The 17,356-nt window shown below is 37.2% G+C and overlaps 1 protein-coding gene across 2 annotated transcripts in view; it reads right to left on the bottom strand.

Annotated features, from left to right (window-relative positions):
- Positions 1–4,641, bottom strand: part of LOC149138849 (mechanosensitive ion channel protein 2, chloroplastic-like) — a 116,209-nt gene extending 111,568 nt beyond the window's left edge. The window contains exons 1-2 of one of the 2 annotated variants that reach the window (XM_089449164.1): positions 4,379–4,641; positions 2,363–2,629 (exon numbers count right to left, since the gene is read on the bottom strand). In XM_089449164.1, the coding sequence (XP_089305290.1) occupies positions 2,363–2,443 (81 nt within the window). In that variant the 5' untranslated portion in view covers positions 2,444–2,629; positions 4,379–4,641. The remainder of the gene's footprint in view (positions 1–2,362; positions 2,630–4,378) is intronic. The other variant, XM_089449163.1, reaches the window with a different exon arrangement.
- Positions 4,642–17,356: the final 12,715 nt, after the last annotated feature.

Raw genomic sequence — 17,356 nt, 5'->3', positions numbered from 1 at the left:
ATGGAAGAATGGTCACATAGGAAAATCATACATTTTTGTTCGTCCATGAGCCTAATACATTTCAAATTTAAGGATCCATTTTTTGAGCAGATCCTAGACAAATCTAGGGGTACCCGAACCTAGGCCAACAGATCTGGTAAGATAAACCTCAAGATTACTCGAATCCATTTCCAATGAATTTCAACCCTGTGGTTGAATATGAAATATAAATTATGGCAGTATTTACTTCACTTACTTCTAACCAAATACAAAGGTAGCTCAAGTAAATAGTGAACAAGTATACTTCAAGGGAACAATGTTTCTAGCTCTTACAAGTTACAACACAATCTTGAACATAAACCATATCTGAACATAACTTATTACATTAGATTTATTACAGCCATAAATCTAACCAATTAGCTTCTATTTGTTTGTCAAATCCCTTAACAAAATCTGCTCAATGTTACATCAAATCAGCATGCATAACCAGCACTAGAAACTACCCAATCATTATGACCATAAGCTAAAATTTAGATCTGCAAATACACAGCTTGGGCAGCAAAGCATATTTCATTTATATGAGATAAAATTACATGTACATACAATAGCTCAATACATTGTGGTACAAGTCATGCTCCCCAAACCCTAGTTAACAAACCATAAAAAAAACCTAGCCACCAACTCCTAACTAGGAATCACTTCCAACCAAGGCTGGTCACTCTACCAAAGATCCACAAGGAAATAGACACACCAACAAAAGCACTCCAAGCAGTGCTAGTTTCCAAATGCCACAAAACCCTAGTCTTCTTCTCTTACAAGAACAGTGTTTCCTTGGCTCTCTTTGTCTTCTTAGGGCAAACCCTAACCCTAGTATTGTCGAATCATCTCAAGGACCCTAGTGCAAAAGACAGACAACAAATTACAATGAAGAAGAAGTACAACAAAATAAATGAGTTTGATCTAGCTCTCACATCTCTAATACAAATATGTCATGGACGTGATGTATGAAACGACTCTCCCCCCCCTTTATTTATACGAATGATGACGGAGGCCGACAATAACAAAGTAGGTAATGTCCAAAACAAGCAACCTAAATAATTACTAGATTAGGTCAACGTGTGAAACACTCCAACTCTAAGAGACACATATCAAGCTCCAAGGTATGTGCCTCCATCAAAGGGTACCAAGGTGAGCGCTCCACAAGAACTATCCATCACTCATGAAAAGGCATCCAATGTTGCAATGCTCCCTCCTAAGCCATGTGTACCTACCACACCCACATGATTACTCCTCAACCCAAGCATCCTCAACTCAAACACAAGCCTCCATGCAAGCAACCAAGTGTTCTCATTGCTACCTAGGGCTCAACGACATCCTTTGAATGGATCGTCCTTCAAGCAATTAACCAACCTCCATGTCTATGACTCAAGAAGAATGTCACCAAGCCACATGAACTACTAAGTGAACAATATAAGTATCAAGTCAAGGCATAACAATCATAAGTAAACTATCTCTAGTGTGTATGTCCCTCATGGTATAAGCAAGGGTAGTCAACACACCATGCACTCCATGTTACATGAAGCACCCCTAAACATGGTTTAAAGTTTAAACACCTTCAGGATAACCTCAAAAGATAAATATTTGGGTGCTCAATCTACCACCTTTCAGTAAACTTAAGTAGTAGGCATTTGAGGTTTATTCCACATTTGCAAGTGGGTAAACAATATAAATTTTACTAAAGTCGCTCTATCTTTCTTACTGATTCACATGTGATTAATGTAAACTATGCCATGTCAATACAAAATAAACATCAAGGAAGAACAAACAAAATTTAAGTACTTGAGCCACTAGGGCAATGTCCCTTTCAAAGCCATTACTGTCCTGCTAAATCAAGATAAAGATAAATCCCAAGTCATGCAAACGTAGAAGCAGACCTATATGAGCTAGCAAGAATTTCAAATACCTAAATCTCATTTTCCAAGATATGCTATCAAAACCCTTGTCCCTCTTGTGTCCCTCTTGTTTGGCCTTGAGGACAGGAAGACGATGAAAGTGACAGCGATGTTTCTATGAAGCATGTTGAACTCCTACTCAAAAACCTTCAGAATGATGATAATGGAAATATTTCTCCTATAGTGGTTGATGTGGCAAGATAGCTCTGATTACCTCCTCTCTCTCTCTTTCATGGCATGATATTTTATATATGACCTTTTCTTGGCAAAAAGGATGATATAGATCTAGTTTTTGGAGGTACGCCTCAGAGATGCCCAATGCTGTTGTAGTATGCATGTCATTTTTACTCTAAATTACAATGGAACAGATCAAACCAAAAAAAAACGAAAATCATTAGACTCTTATGGAAACTTCTCCCACCAAAGCATACCTCGAAGCGAGTAGATTGTCCACGGTGGTTGCAAGGTCTTAGAACATGATACAATTGCAAAGAACTTGTAGCCGCCATCATTGATATTGACTCCGGGTAAATTTAGTTTGAAAGAACCATAATGTTACTCAAACTGCAGAATTTTGTTTCTTTCCAAGTACTCGGACTGAAGGTTAGAAGAATCAAGTACTATGTGGAAAAAAATATTCAACGCCAGGATTTCTTTCAAAAGTCCTTAACCGCAAGGACAATATCAGTTATCAAAACCTAAGACATAACCAAGCTGAATGTCAGTTACCGTAAAAAGCTTTATCAAATTGTAAAATATTAAGATATGAAGTTTTGAAATGTACATCAAAGAATTCGTGTGCAAAGTTATAATAAAGATATAAGCACATAATATAAAAGCTCCACAGTAACTGCATTCACGGCTTTAAAGAATTGAGATGAATCCAAATCAGACGAACTTCCAAGTTCCAACAACAGTATGCGATACTTAAAGGTAGGATGTGGAAGCATACAAAGTCAAGCAATGCTCAAAAGCAGAATGTGGGAGCATACAAAGTCAAGCCAGGGTGGTGGGTGAGATGGGGATCAATCAACACCTTGTGTGTGTTAGTACATTGAATCCAGATGATGTTCTAGGTGCATTGAATGTAGATACTTAACAAATATTCATCAAGAACCAGAACCAGGTTTGATATGATCCAAGAGGTTGCAAAGTTTGAGTATGTGTATCTCAACTTCACACAAATGGCTTATATACTAAGTATTGTAATTCTAGACAATAATATTAATAATAAACTATTTTAAGGTGATAACCAAGCTAAACATCAAATTGATGAAAGATACTTCTTGTTTCTCGGACAAGTGACTCCTCTGTGCAGTAATTTTAGTGCTGAAGTTTACGGAGGTGCATATAATTTATCCCCTCTGGATAAAGAACCTCCAGCTTCACAAACTAGAGGGCCATATCAAATCAGATTTGAGATGGTATGTACAAAATATAAACCAAGTTTGTTTGTTTTCAGGTGCCATAAATAAATTATGGACACAAGTAAATTCAATGGCCTGCTCTCTTAACAAAACAAAGAGTTTCAATCTGGGCAAAGCAAATGCCAAATAAGTTTTTGAATGTTTATTGTTTTATATAAAAAGCAAGATTAGTGGTACAGAAATCGGGTGGCATCAGTGTACCACAGAGAGAAAATTTTGAAGTCACATCAATTAAGATTTAAAAGTCACCAAAACGGCTGAACACGGAATGTCCAAATGTTTATTATTATTATTCATTGGTTTCTGTTCTCACACACCCACACAACACATCTCACAGATGAGTGAGGCCAAGCAAGCATGCATGCATGTACAACTAGAAACCAGTCAACCATTATGTTAATTTGAAGGTCTCTACCTATATGGAAACTCATCGTATCGAATTCTGCTGATGAATCAGTTCAAAACGTGGATACACCAAATAGTAAAATGCGATGACTCCGGAAGACATAACCACACAAAATGCAGATCGCAGAAGTCTCAAATCTATCATTATGTTAATATGAAGGTATCTACCTATATAGAAATTCGTCGTGATATATTGGAACTTATATGGTACAGCGAAGCGAATCAGACTTTACATTGCACAATGAGTGGAATGTCCACTGGGTGCTCTCGTAAAAGCTCTTTAAACACGACATTGAAAGATGATCCAATGCTCTGGCCGGCATTCGGCAGCACATGGTCAGGATGTCGATCTCAAGGGAACACAAAATCATACCGCCCACAATATCACAAGAGGACAACCAAGCAATCTTTCAAATTCTACTAAACACGAGGTTTCCTTCTGAAAATGATTCCTACCATCCGCGATACAGTAAATTGAGAGCTTATATTCATACAGAGAAGTCTCAACCGGGGATTTGCACTCGTTGCATAAAAATTCATTGAGTTACTAAAATTTAAGACCATTCCTTCATCAAAACTGATAAAATTGTGATCAATTTTGAGAACACGACAAACCTGATTTAGCAACGGGCGGATCGTTGAAGAGCTTCGATGAAATTTGCCTTTAATTTGGAACCCAGATGTCAGGAGTATAAGGCCACTGTTCCTGCGAGTCCCCACTATTTTCTCTGCTTGGGACTAGTGAAAAACAGGGAGGGTTTCAGAGGATTTGAAGGAATTTAAAAGATTGAAAAGTGTTTCCCCCTTATCTCCTTTCTGGATGTTTGTTCGATAAGTGTTTATAGCCCTGCCAGGTTTTGGCGTGTGCCACATAGACTTTCACTTTGATAAGAAAGGGAGAAGTTCTGATTTTTCGGAGACTCGACACGGTAAAGTCCGGCAGTCCCTGCCACCGTCCTCGAAGCAGATAAGATGGCGACAGGGGATTTTGACGTTTCTAAAATTGGGTGTATTTATATTATTGTTTCCATGGTAAGACATGGAGTAAAGATAAAGAGGGGAAGAATAAGCAAGCAAAGTATATAGATTTTAAAATTAATTACTTAAAAAATCCTCATAATAAACATTTTGACTTCCCAATAATAATAACAATTTTATGTAAATTAAAAAAAATCAAATAAAAATTTTAATTAATTATTTTTGTCAAGCGAGTAAAGTAAATTTGACTTTGTTAAGTTATTGATAGTTTTTATGATCCATTTTTATAGAACTCACGGTATTTATGTGAAATATAACATATTTAAAGGGGAATTAAACTAGCCTAGATCCATCTTAGTTTATATATTGATAAGCTTGAAGAGTGGCTAAATTCTCAAGAGGATGACGGTATCCAATTGGGTGACTTTGTTATAAGGCTTCTTTTGTATGTCGATGACCTTATTCTTATTGCTAAATTTGCTTTTGGTTTGCAAGAGCACTTACTTTCCCTTGAGCATTTTTGTAGAAAGATTGGGATGCAAGTCAATATTAGCAAAACGAAAGCAGTGGTTTTCTCTAACAAAAGAAAACATAACTAGCATAAGTTCTACTTTGAAGGCAGCACTCTAGAAGAAGTTGCAGATTACAAATACCTCGAAATTGACTTCAACGGAAATCTAAGTTGGGACGGTTATAAAAAGAAAAGAACTTTGGGGGTTTGGAAAGCATTTTATGCTTTTCAAAATAGGTGTAGAGAGACAGAGTTATGGGATTGGAAGACCACTCACACTCTTTTTAGGCTTTTAGTGATTATGGCTATTCTCTATGGTTGTGAACTATGGGCCAACAATACATCCGACATGTAGTGGAAACAAATTGAGAAAATTCAAGAGCACTTGATTACAAACAAGTTCAAAATTAAAAGTGCAGTTCCTTATGATATCTTGTTAAGTGAAACATGGGTTGCTCCTATTGAAGCAATTGCTATGGGGTGAGTCATAAGATATTTAAAAAAAAATGACCAAATGGAAGAGGGGAGTTGGCTTAAGGTTGTCTTTAATGATATATTGTGCAAAAAAAAGAAGACTCAGATGCGAAAAAATAACAAATGAATTATTAAATGGGGTATTTGCTTGAACATGAGTCCCACAAGTAATAAAGAGATAAAAGATTTTGTTATGGATAAGTTCCACAAACGTACTTGGGATAAGGAGCTAGGGAGAAAGGAAAAAACCTATATTGAAGAGTTTAATCCCGCTCATAATCATCAACAAAAAGCATACATGAGGGCCAATATTTCTTGGAGAGCCAAAATTCTTATTGCTCAGTTAATGACTAATTCTTATCAACTCTGTTGTGAAACAGGGCGCTCGAAAAGGCCAAAAGAAGTGAGGGAAGAAAGAGTATGTATTTTTTGCTCTTCCGGAAAAGTGGAAACAGATTAGCATTTCATTTTAGAATATGAGACCTTCAAAAACAACAAGGAATTTTATACAGATATTCTTGCAGCTAGCTCTTGGTATAATTTATTCAGTGAGGGGTTTGTCGAGAAGCTCGAAGCATTTATCGTGAGGCTTCACAGGAAAAGGGTTGAATACAGGAATCAAATGGCGAAGCAGTTTGTCCGATATGCTATCTTTAGCCTTATGGACATTAAATTTTCTTTCTTTCTTTTTTTCTTTCATCTCAAGAAATTTGATCCCTTTCGACACTTGGTAGATCTAGAGCTAAGATGAATCTAGAGTAATTTATTAATATAAATTCTTTTTAGTTGTGAATTTATCAATAATTGAAAAGAGTTAATTTTATCAATATATAATTAGGCCGATAGGCCTTCCTATGCATCAACAATCATCAACACTTTTACCCTGCTCCGTTGGATCAGGTGAGACACTTTCAACCATTGATTTGAAGTGTGACTGCTTTTTCTAAATATCGGTTGAGTTGCCTTACTGATTTTTCCTATTCTTTTATGTCACTCTTGAAGATATTTTTACTGCTTTTTCCTTGCTAGTTGTTGTTGCTGTTCTTCTTCCCTGCGTTTGGCAAGCACTGTTCTTCTTCCCTGGCTTTTGGCTAGCACTGATTAGTATTAAGCATCTCATAGAGCCTATTCTCACTTTCATCTCATCATTTTCTTCAATACTCTGCATTGCATTGGCTTGCCTTGTTTCTTGTTCAAGTTTATTTTCTTTGTTGCATGGCCATGCATTTTGGATTTTACAGTGTTTTATTTTTGTCGTGTTTTTCTCTGTTTTGAATTTAATTTATGTTTTTTTAAAAGAGTGTTTGCATGGTTTATACTGGGGATTCTATTTTGTTGCTGTTATGTTGAGCAGAAGAATCGATAGAGATGAAATTCTTGATCCATTGGAATGAAATTCTCGAAAGATTTCACAAGACAACCGATTCTCCTATGAACTATATTCAAATATGTGCAATTAGCAAGCTCTGCTGGAATTGAACCTTGAAAATTGTTTTGGAAGAGATCTAATGAAGTCAAATAAGGTAGCAATTTTGAAATATTTACGAGTATTGTCCGGGATTGTTGTCCGACAGATCCATACCTATCATTCTTCCACAATACTCAAAGCCAGTTGGAAAACTGCCCTGAAGAGACATCCCATGAAGGTTGATGTTCAAAACCCTGTTTTCGTTTTGATGCCAACAATCTATCCCCAGAAAGTTACAGATAAGCCCAAGCGTATTATTATTGAAATTCCAAGTATAAAGATAGTCATGGGGTCTTTTACCGTCTTCTTTATAGTTTGCAAGCATCTTATATCGTCTTCTGGAACAGGCGTGGGGACCGAAACGCCAGGTGAGACAGGCGGAGGGACCGAAATGCCAATGGCTCTGTCTACTGGCAATGGCCCAAGTAGCACAAGCACAACAACGCAAACTCTAGCTAAAATAACAATTGTTGCAATTCTAAAAACCCTGTAATTCCTCTTTCTTTGTCAGAAATAAATTTCAAATCTACATCCCTTGGATCCTGGCTTTCCAAGCATCAAAACCCAGCTCAGCAGCGAAAAACGAATTGAAATTTTATGATTCCAATTTTGTAAATATTTTTTTTGGGTAACTAGGTTGAGTTTAGATCCGGATCAGCTTGCCTATTAAATAGAAAAGTGATATATTCACTAATAAAATGCTATATTATAGTCATGGTTCTTTTACCGTCTTCTTTGTAGTTTGCAGGCATCTTATATCATCTTCTGCAACAGGTGTGGGGGCCGAAACGCCAGGTGAGACAGGCGGAGGGACCAAAACGCCAATGGCTCTGTCTACTGGCAATGGCCCAAGTAGCACAAGCACAACAACGCAAACTCTAGCCAAAATAGCAATTGCTGCCATTCTAAAAACCCTGTAATTCCTTTTTCTTTGTCAGAAATAAATTTCAAATCTACATCCCTTGGATCCTGGCTTTCCAAGCATCAAAACCAGGCTCAGTAGCGAAAAACGAATTGAAATTTTATGTTTTCAATTTTGTAAATATTTTTTTTTTTTGGGTAACTAGGCTGAGTTTAGATCCGGATCAGCTTGCTTATTAAAAAGAAAAATGATATATTCACTAATAAAATGCTATATTATAGTCATGGGGTCTTTTACCGTCTTCTTTATAGTTTGCAGGCATCTTATATCGTCTTCTGAAACAGGCGTGGGGGCCGAAACGGCAGGTGAGACAGGCGGAGGGACCGAAACGCCAATGGCTCTGTCTACTGGCAATGGCCCAAGTAGCGCAAGCACAACAATGCAAACTCTAGCCAAAATAGCAATTGTTGTCATTCTAACAACCCTGTAATTCCTCTTTCTTTGTCAGAAATAAATTTCAAATCTACATCTCTTGGATCCTGGCTTTCCAAGAATCAAAACCCAGCTCAGCAGCGAAAAACGAATTGAAATCTTATGTTTTCAATTTTGCAAATATTTTTTTTGGATAACTAGGCTAAGTTTAGATCTGGATCAGCTTGCCTATTCAATAGAAAAATGATATTTTCACTAATAAAATGCTATATTACCAAAATTATGAGAAACTCTATGAAACTTGGAGAAGCATCAGTGTCTTTGCAACATTTGTATCAACACACTTCTGATTTTAAGCTTCAAAGTTTCCCATGCCAATTTCCATCACAGCGTTCTTCTATGAGCAGCAGCGGATTTTGGACAACAAAGCAATGGAACAAAACCAGATATAACATATACGACTGAATCTACATCAATAAGCTTCAAAGCTTCCCATGCCAATTTCCATCGCAGCGTTCTTCAATGAGCAGCAGCGGATTTTGGACAACAAAGCAATGGAACAAAACCAGATATAACAGATACCACTGAATCTACATCAATATAGGGAATGTTAGCCTTTAACACCTTAGAAGTCTGAGTCAAGTCGTTTGAATCAATTAACAAAGATGACCATACCTCATATGAGTATTGCTAGGAACTTGGGACCCTTGACTATTCAAGGAAGCTTGAAAGGGAACTTGGGACTTGGGAGCGTCGGTGGATTTTTTTTTTGATTGACTAAGTTTTATTTTAGTTAGATATCAAAAATGCTTGAAAGGGAACTTGGGAGTGTGGGTGGATTAATTTTTTTTAATTAATTCAAGTTTTATTTTAGTTAGATATCAAAAATGCTTGAAAGGGAACTTGGGAGTGTGGGTGGATTATTTTTTTAATTTATTCAAGTTTTATTTTAGTTAGATATCAAAATGGTATGTGCACTAAATATAATAAAGACAGCTATGAGTGAAACTCTCAGTCAATTATTATGTTTTAGGTCGAAAGAAATGTGAGATTAAAGTCTATATAAATGTGGTTTGTTTAATGATATGATGTTGGGTTAATAATTTATGATTTTTTTATACTCGTCGAGAGTAAGTTATATTGTAATTAGTTTTAGTTGATTTTAATTAAAATAAAATAAAATTATAAAATTTTAATATTATTTTCAAAATATTTATTAAAACAAATTTTTGATTGAAAATTGACTTTTTTTAAATAATTTTTTTAAATTAATAATATAGATTTGACAAATTTTATGGGTTTAAATTATATTTATCAGAAAAAAATAAATAAATAAATTTAAAATAATAAATTGAAAAAAAAAACCATAACATAACATTGCTCCAGAACATTAATTATAAATTTTGATTGGATAGATGCACGACATTATTTCATTAATTGCCGGATGCTTTGTCATGTGCAACCAAAATGATTTTTGGTCCACTACTCATGTCTTTTATGTAATAAAGCTTATACTTTAGCCAGCTCAAATTGCTCATCCGTTAGGCTTGAACCAACATCTCTTCTAGAGAAATTCAACAATTCTAATTTAATAATACATCTCTTCTAGAGAAATTCAACAATTCTAATTTAATAATCCTATCCGCCTCTCTTTGTACCTTCTGGGACAATTGCTAGTTATTTTTAGAGTTTAAAATTGAAGGGAATTTTTAAATTTTAAAAAATTCGACGTCTTTTAAAAATATTTGATAAAGCCACGTGAAGATGGATTTAAACTATTTTTTTATTAATTATATTTTGCATTTCTTTATTTTTAAATTGAATTTGAAATTTTTTAAAATAAATATTTCATTGTATATTTTTAATGGGATATAATATTTTTTAAATATAATAATAATTAAACTTAACTTTTAAATAAGTAATTTTTTTTATAAATTGAATTTGAAATTTTATAAAATAAATATTTCATTGTATATTTTTAATTGGATATGATCTTTTTTAAATATAATGATAATTAAACTTAACTTTTAAAAAAATAAATTTTTTTAGTAAAAAAATATTTATATTTTTTTGTAAGGCATTTTCATTACAGTAGAAATATATACATTATAGTCATGGGAGCTATTGAGCTTTTCATATGTTAGGCCTTATGGCCAATACACCAAGAAGACATGAGGTGCAGACAAAATTTGGGAGGTTTTGCGCCAATTGGAGAAACCAGAAAACCTCCCTGCATTTGCAGTTCACCAAAATAAGCAGAAACATAAAAGATAGACTACGCCACCTTAAGAGTTGACCGCTAAACCGAGAGCCACGATAACATGATAGGTGGCCACACCACCGAGGGAAACTAGCAGCAAGGACATGAGAGTTACCTTGAGAGGTTGAGCTTGCTAACTTAGTGCTATGAAGGATCCTCCTCAACCATCAGGCATGGCTTGTAAAAGTATAGGTCAAAGGACAAAGGAAGCTCTAAAGATCTGGAGACAAGAGTATCAATTTCGGCAAGTCGTTAAGAGGATTCGTTGACTTGATCGGAGGTCCACTAATCTAGTAACTTGGACCTTGGGAAGGATCCACACCCACGAGACTCTACTTCGTATTTCGACAAGGCCAACGACAACGAGGAGAGGGAATGCGCAATCGAGCATGAGGAGCGTCTGCAAGCTCGGGAGAGAACAAAGAATCATGAACCATGTCGATCGAAGGGGATTCCAACCCCTATAATTACATACCCAGAAGATGTATGAAATTTTTATATGCCAACTTTGCATGGTGGAGGTAATACTCCAAATCCAACACATGGCCCTTAAGAAAGAAATTGGTGTCCTCTTGATCACGATAATGTCGACCCATAACATTGTGTGAGGCCCATAGGTGATCTCCTGAGGTGCGAAATTCTCGAGCTTTAGCTTCAGCCACCATGAGTCTGAAGTGGTGGGGGATTCCACAGTTGAAGTGCTCATCCCCATGCCCACACTAGGGAGGGTGAGGAGGTCGGCCTCACACATGCCCTCCTATGTTGGGCCTTCCTCGCTCTTGCACCATGGACGTAAAACAACAAAATCACGAGGTTTAAAACAGAGCTAAGAGACTACCTTCTCTCGAGAACCATAAATGAACTAGATGGTGTGAGCTTCCATCAATTTAATGGTGAATGATAGTTGCAGAGACCAAGTGGAGTGGGCATGGGCTAAATGTGCTTTAAATGCCTAATGGTGGTGGACTTGACATCGCTCCCTCACTCCCTTATTGAGGTGTTGTGAGAACCACACTAGAAGCATTTCCAAAATCCATTACAGGTAGGATGTGCTACCAGTATTAAGTGTGTGGGGATTTGGATGGTCTGGATCGCCGCATGGATCTGGGGGCTTGAGATCCTAAGAGGCTAATACTTGACACTAGGAGGCCCAATTTGAAGAGTTGGGGGGTGAGGGGAACTTCTCTGATTGGAAATTGAAGCTCAGTCCCTTTTTTCGCTAGAAAGTCTGCAAGATAGTTGGATTTCCACCTTACATGAGAGAACATGATAGCTTCCTAGATGGATAGGAGTTGTGCTAGGTGTTGAGATCTAATATCCAGCCTCCAACCAATTGAGCGTTTGGAGGGAGGAGAACCAACTTGCAGACGCTTATCTAGTTGAATTATCACCTAAGAATCCCCTTCAACAATGAGAGGAAGAAGCTTGTGATGTTGGGTCATGAGGAGTCTCTAAATTAGTTCTTCCAATTCTGTTGCATTATTGGTTTCATGTCCTATATAGCCACCATACATGCTTATGATTTATCCTTTGTTGTTGTGAATTGCTCCACCAATCCCTGCCTCACCTGAATTACCTTTCAAGGCACCATTGAAATTCAACTTGAAAGAAGTTCAAGAGAAGGGGCCCATCATTCAGGACTAGGTGAGAAGGGTGGCGAGCGAAGAGGGGTGGGAACAGTAGGAGGGTGAGAGAAGTTCCACTAGCGGAAGATTAAGGTTTCTAGGTGGGTGAGTGGGGCAATCTTTTGCATCCCAATTGCACAGGAACACAATTTCTTCCAATTGCTTGTGAAGTTGGAGCCAATTGCCATGAAGGTCTCTGGATTTTCCCACGAATAGGCATTGATTGTGTTCTTTCCAAACTTCTCAAACCAGGTGTTAAAAAATGTAGCAAGAAAGGCTCAATTTGACTTTAGCCTTAGTCAAATTGAGTAAATTAAATTTCCACATTAGCAAGACAACTTGGAGGTAGTTAACTAGTGTTACATGACCCTTGTCACTTAGTTAGGTCAGTAAATTCGAGTTAGAGGGTTTGGAGTTTACTTATGCATGTGTGATTGCTAAATTTTAGCAATCTAGTTCAGATATTTTTAGCTGTATTCAGTTAACTGGCCTCTAACAGAGTTAGTTGAATGTGAGTTGTGCAGTGGGACAATAGTCTAACTCAGAGATATGTCAGTTAATTGATCAATCGACCCAAAATAGCTAGTGCATGCAAAGAATTGGAATTCCTCAGTTGCAGTGGAGATGATAAGGCAGTGTAACATCAGTTATAGACTAGTTTTGAGTGTACAGGTGTTGCATGAGGCAAGAGAAAAATCCTTGGGAACTGCACAATCAATTAGGAGGAAATTCCTATCTTTTAGGGACTAATTTCCTCAGGATTTACGCAAGGAAATAGGAGGCTTGATGAGAAAAATAATTGGCTAAATGTTGGCCAAAGTTTTTCATTCAGGAGAGAACAATTATTCTTTTGTAGGTTGTGCTCAGAGTTGGAGCAAGCAATTGTAATAGTTTCTCTATTCAACTGATTAATGCAAAGAGGCTTGAGGGGTTTTTCCCAATTGGGTTCCCTTAGAAATCATTGTGTATTTGTGGTTTTTCTTGTTGCATGTCTATGCATGTTGTTATAAATTGTGATTTCCATTCCGTAGATTAGTAGAGTAGAATTGTGTCTCTTGTTTTTCAGTTTGAAATCTTAAGTAGTTGCAATTTCTATTTTTCTACACCATGAGCCCAAGGGTTAAGATCCATAGATTATTAAGGATGGGGCTTTGAAAGGGGTCTTTGGACCTGTTGTAGCATCCATTATCCTTTTAATTCTATTTTCAGTTTTATTACAAAAAATGAAAAAATCAAACCATTGTCTAAAGGTCATGCTGGTTCAAGAAGCGCGATCAAGAGATAGCTTGATAAGTACATTGAGGTGTGCTGTGAGGAAGTAATGAGCACGAAGATTAATTAAAGCTCAACCCCCAAAGTTGACCGTGACGTTAGCATGATTAACCGCAATGTGTGGCCTGAAATTACTACGGGGGTTCAACCTCGTTGAATCTCCCGTACATTCTTTACCCTTGCGAATGTGAGAAACTCGCGAGAAGATTTGAGCCGTTCGATCAACAGGCCACAAATCTGATGACAATCACGTAGTTAATTAGAATGGGGTTTATTTCAAATATCAAAAGCAATGTTGTATGAAATACAGTTTAATCCGCCGAAGTTCGGACCAATCACAGCCGTTCATTGAAAGTGATGGGATCCGATGGATATCGGGTCGAAAAGTAATCGGGTTTTATCTTTAAAATTGAACCTGATAAATCATTAACAAGCAGTTTTATTTCCTATCGGGTCCATATGGGAGTCAAAGGGGCATTGAAAAAACGGACTTGATAAGGTTTAGTTCAACAGGTTTAAAGTTTTGTTGAGTTCCGAAGGATCGGACCGTTTATTGAATGTGTGATTGGACGGTGATAGCGCACAGCTCAGGTAGACGCGACAGGTTTATGATCCAGAATCTAAATCCTTTTCAGTTCTGTGGTAAACTATGTTCCGCGTAAATTAGCCAATTTCGTTGTTTAAGCAAAATAACCAAAGTTAGAGGGAGATGATCAAAACTTCAAAGGGACGGTGATTGGTCAGGTTTCCTTGTGTTTTGGCTAATCACAACACTTCCGATATGTACGTGGGCCCATAACCCACAAGTCCACGCACAGAGTTCTTGTAAAGTTGCGGTTTGCGGTGTTAAAACAGTCTAACTATCATCAGGACATCTACAGGGTTACAACTTGCAGAATAATACTCAGACCATGTATTTGAGCCATAGATTCAAACAACGAACAACCATCACCTTCTAATTTCTGTTACTTCCTGTTATTTTATTTTCTTGAGAATGAGGTGTCTTTTACCCTCTATGTAATATTCTGTAATAATTTTTACTTTAGATAGTTAGGAGAATAGTTAAGTAGTATGACAGTTTTGGTGATTACCAACTGTCTCATAATGTATAAAAAGAGGAAAATTTACAGAGAAAGGGTTCGAACTTTCGAAAACGTGGAGACTAAGCCACTGTATTCTTGATAAAACTATTGATTAATGAAAGGATCAGAAGTTTTCCACACATTGTTGGGTATGATTTTGTGACTTCTCTATTATGTGTCATTAAATGTTTTCTTCCTTTAAGTATGGTAATGAAGTTGTAGGTCTTTATTTTCTTATGTAAATGAAGTTAAAATCCCTTAAAAGAGTGCTCCTATACTTGAAGTTCCCACCTCTGCAATTCTTCTAAGTTACAGATAGTAGTTTCTGTGTAAGACAACATATTATCTTTAACTTCTCCAAGTGTCACAGATAGTAGATTCTGTGTAAAACAACATATTGTCTATGACTTCTTCAAGCTTTCTTCATTCATCATTTATATTCAGCAATCAAATGGAATTCTGAGATTTTCATGTCACCTAAGTATTGAGGGTTTAAAACCAAGTCTTTTAGGTCCTTCATTTGAGAATACAACATACAATTAAGTGACAAACAAGTGACAATAATTATAAACATTAATGTATTAAGCACAATTTCTACACAGCCAGGAAATTGGTTTCCTAAGGTACAACAGGGCCAATATTAGAAAGAATGGAGGATGTCATCAAGATCTATGACTGTTTTATGGAAACCCAAACCTGTCCTGGTCCATAGAGTGTTGGCTAACTTACATGAACCCAAAGGTGGTCGATGGATTCAGGGTGTTGTTTACAAATTCGGCACCATGATGGGCCTAGAGGTCCTCTCTTTCAGAGGTTATCCCATGTTAGAATATGTCTTTGAGGAACCATACATAAGAATGTGGTAACTTTGGGTCAGAGATCGATCATCCACGAGGCTTTCCAATTAGGGTCAGGATCAGTGGGAGGAGCTTGTTGGACTGGGGAGTAGGCCTCCTTGATTGAGAATGATCCAATCGGTATGTACCCTCATCTAAGCACATTAAGCTAGTATGATCTCTTGAGGATCCTTTTGGAGAGCTTCCCCCAGGAGAGGGTCTTCCTGGTTCCATTATCTGAAAAGACTAGAGCTCCCCTCATTCCAATAATGGCATACCTAAGTTATACCTTCGAGGAGGGTTGAATGCTTTATGGAGGGAAGCTAGAGATTTGACTCCAAGATTGGAAGTTGCTTCCAGTAATCCTCCAATAATCTGGTTGCTTTGCCATTTTTTAGTTCCCAAAAGCAATGCTCTTACACATTTTCTTTATTGTCATTGGTCGTGTTCCAAATCAATGAGCCCCTCGAAGTTAGCGAAAAGCTAATCAAATCTTACTTTTCTTTGTTGCTAGCATATTTTATGTGCCAATGGAGGGCCCATGGTTTCGATGTGTAGTTGACCCATTTCCACCAGATTTTGGCATCAAGGAATTAATTAATGAACTTAGGATCTCGTAAGCCCAATCCTCCTTCATATTTTTCTAGAAATAAAGTGTCCCATTTAAGTAGGGGCTATTTTTCTTGTGGTCAATTCCTCCCCATAGAAAGCCTATTTAGAGGGATTTGATACTTTTTAGGACCCATTTGGGAGCAGATAAGACAGAGAAGAGTTAAAGGGGTGGGGATTCAAGCACGGATTTGTTGAGGATCAGTTCAACTAGTTAGGTGACGGTTGAATTTGTCTAGGAGATCCCGCTAGAAGGAATGCTTGATCGTTGAGTCAGTAATGGGAGCTCCTAGATATTTAGATGGGAGAGAGGAAGTCTAGAAGCCAAGAATTATAAGGATTTTTCTTTGGGTGATGGGAGGAATGTTGAAAAATAAGATTGAGGGTTTTTCTTGATTTATGTCCATGCCCGAGGCTTTCGAGAAGAGGTTAAGGATTTCCTGTATGGATCTGGCATCTTGGACAGAGAAGTCATTCATTAGAAGAGTAGCATCCATGAATTATTGATGAATCTGAGGTAGGTTGTCATGGATGAAGAGGCCTTTTAAAGTTCCTTTGATACAAGCTTCTCCCTAAACATTCAACCATGAGAATGAAGAGAAAGGGAGAGATCGGGTCCCCCCGTCAAATGCCCCAGGACGACAAGAAGGGGCTGGAGGGAGTTCAATGGCCAAGATAGAAAATAAGGCCTAAGAGATCAGGGAGAGGATCCAAGTTATCCATTTTTCATAAAATCTGAAAGATCTAAGAATGTGTTCCATGTAAGACCAATTGAGCTTGTCAAAGGCTTTGGAGAACTCTAGCTTGAGGAGCATGCCAATATTCTTAAGAGTTTTAAGGGAATGCACTGTTTCCATCAAAGATTTTACATCCTTCGACATAGTCAATTTGCTTAGGCGAAATGACGAGATGAAGAATGGGTTTGAGGAGTTTAGCTATGACTTTAGTGATGAGCTTGTAACCAACATTGCATAGGGCTATGGGATGAAATTTACCAAGGGAGGCAACATTCTCTTCCATGGGGATGAGAGTTAATAATGTGGCATTGAGGGCAGGGAGAATGTTACAGGTGAAGCGAGATTCTTGGATGATGTCAAGGACATCATCTTTGAGGAAATGACAATAGTGCTCGAATAAAGAAATTGTGAAGCCATAAGGGTCAGGAGCTTTACCTTTTGCCATTT

The sequence above is a fragment of the Pinus tabuliformis genome, chromosome X, assembly GCF_031772625.1.
Source record: "Pinus tabuliformis cultivar Carrire ecotype Pingquan chromosome X, CPIR1, whole genome shotgun sequence".
NCBI classification, from domain to species: domain Eukaryota; kingdom Viridiplantae; phylum Streptophyta; class Pinopsida; order Pinales; family Pinaceae; genus Pinus; species Pinus tabuliformis.
This window is presented reverse-complemented; position numbering and strand designations above follow the sequence as displayed.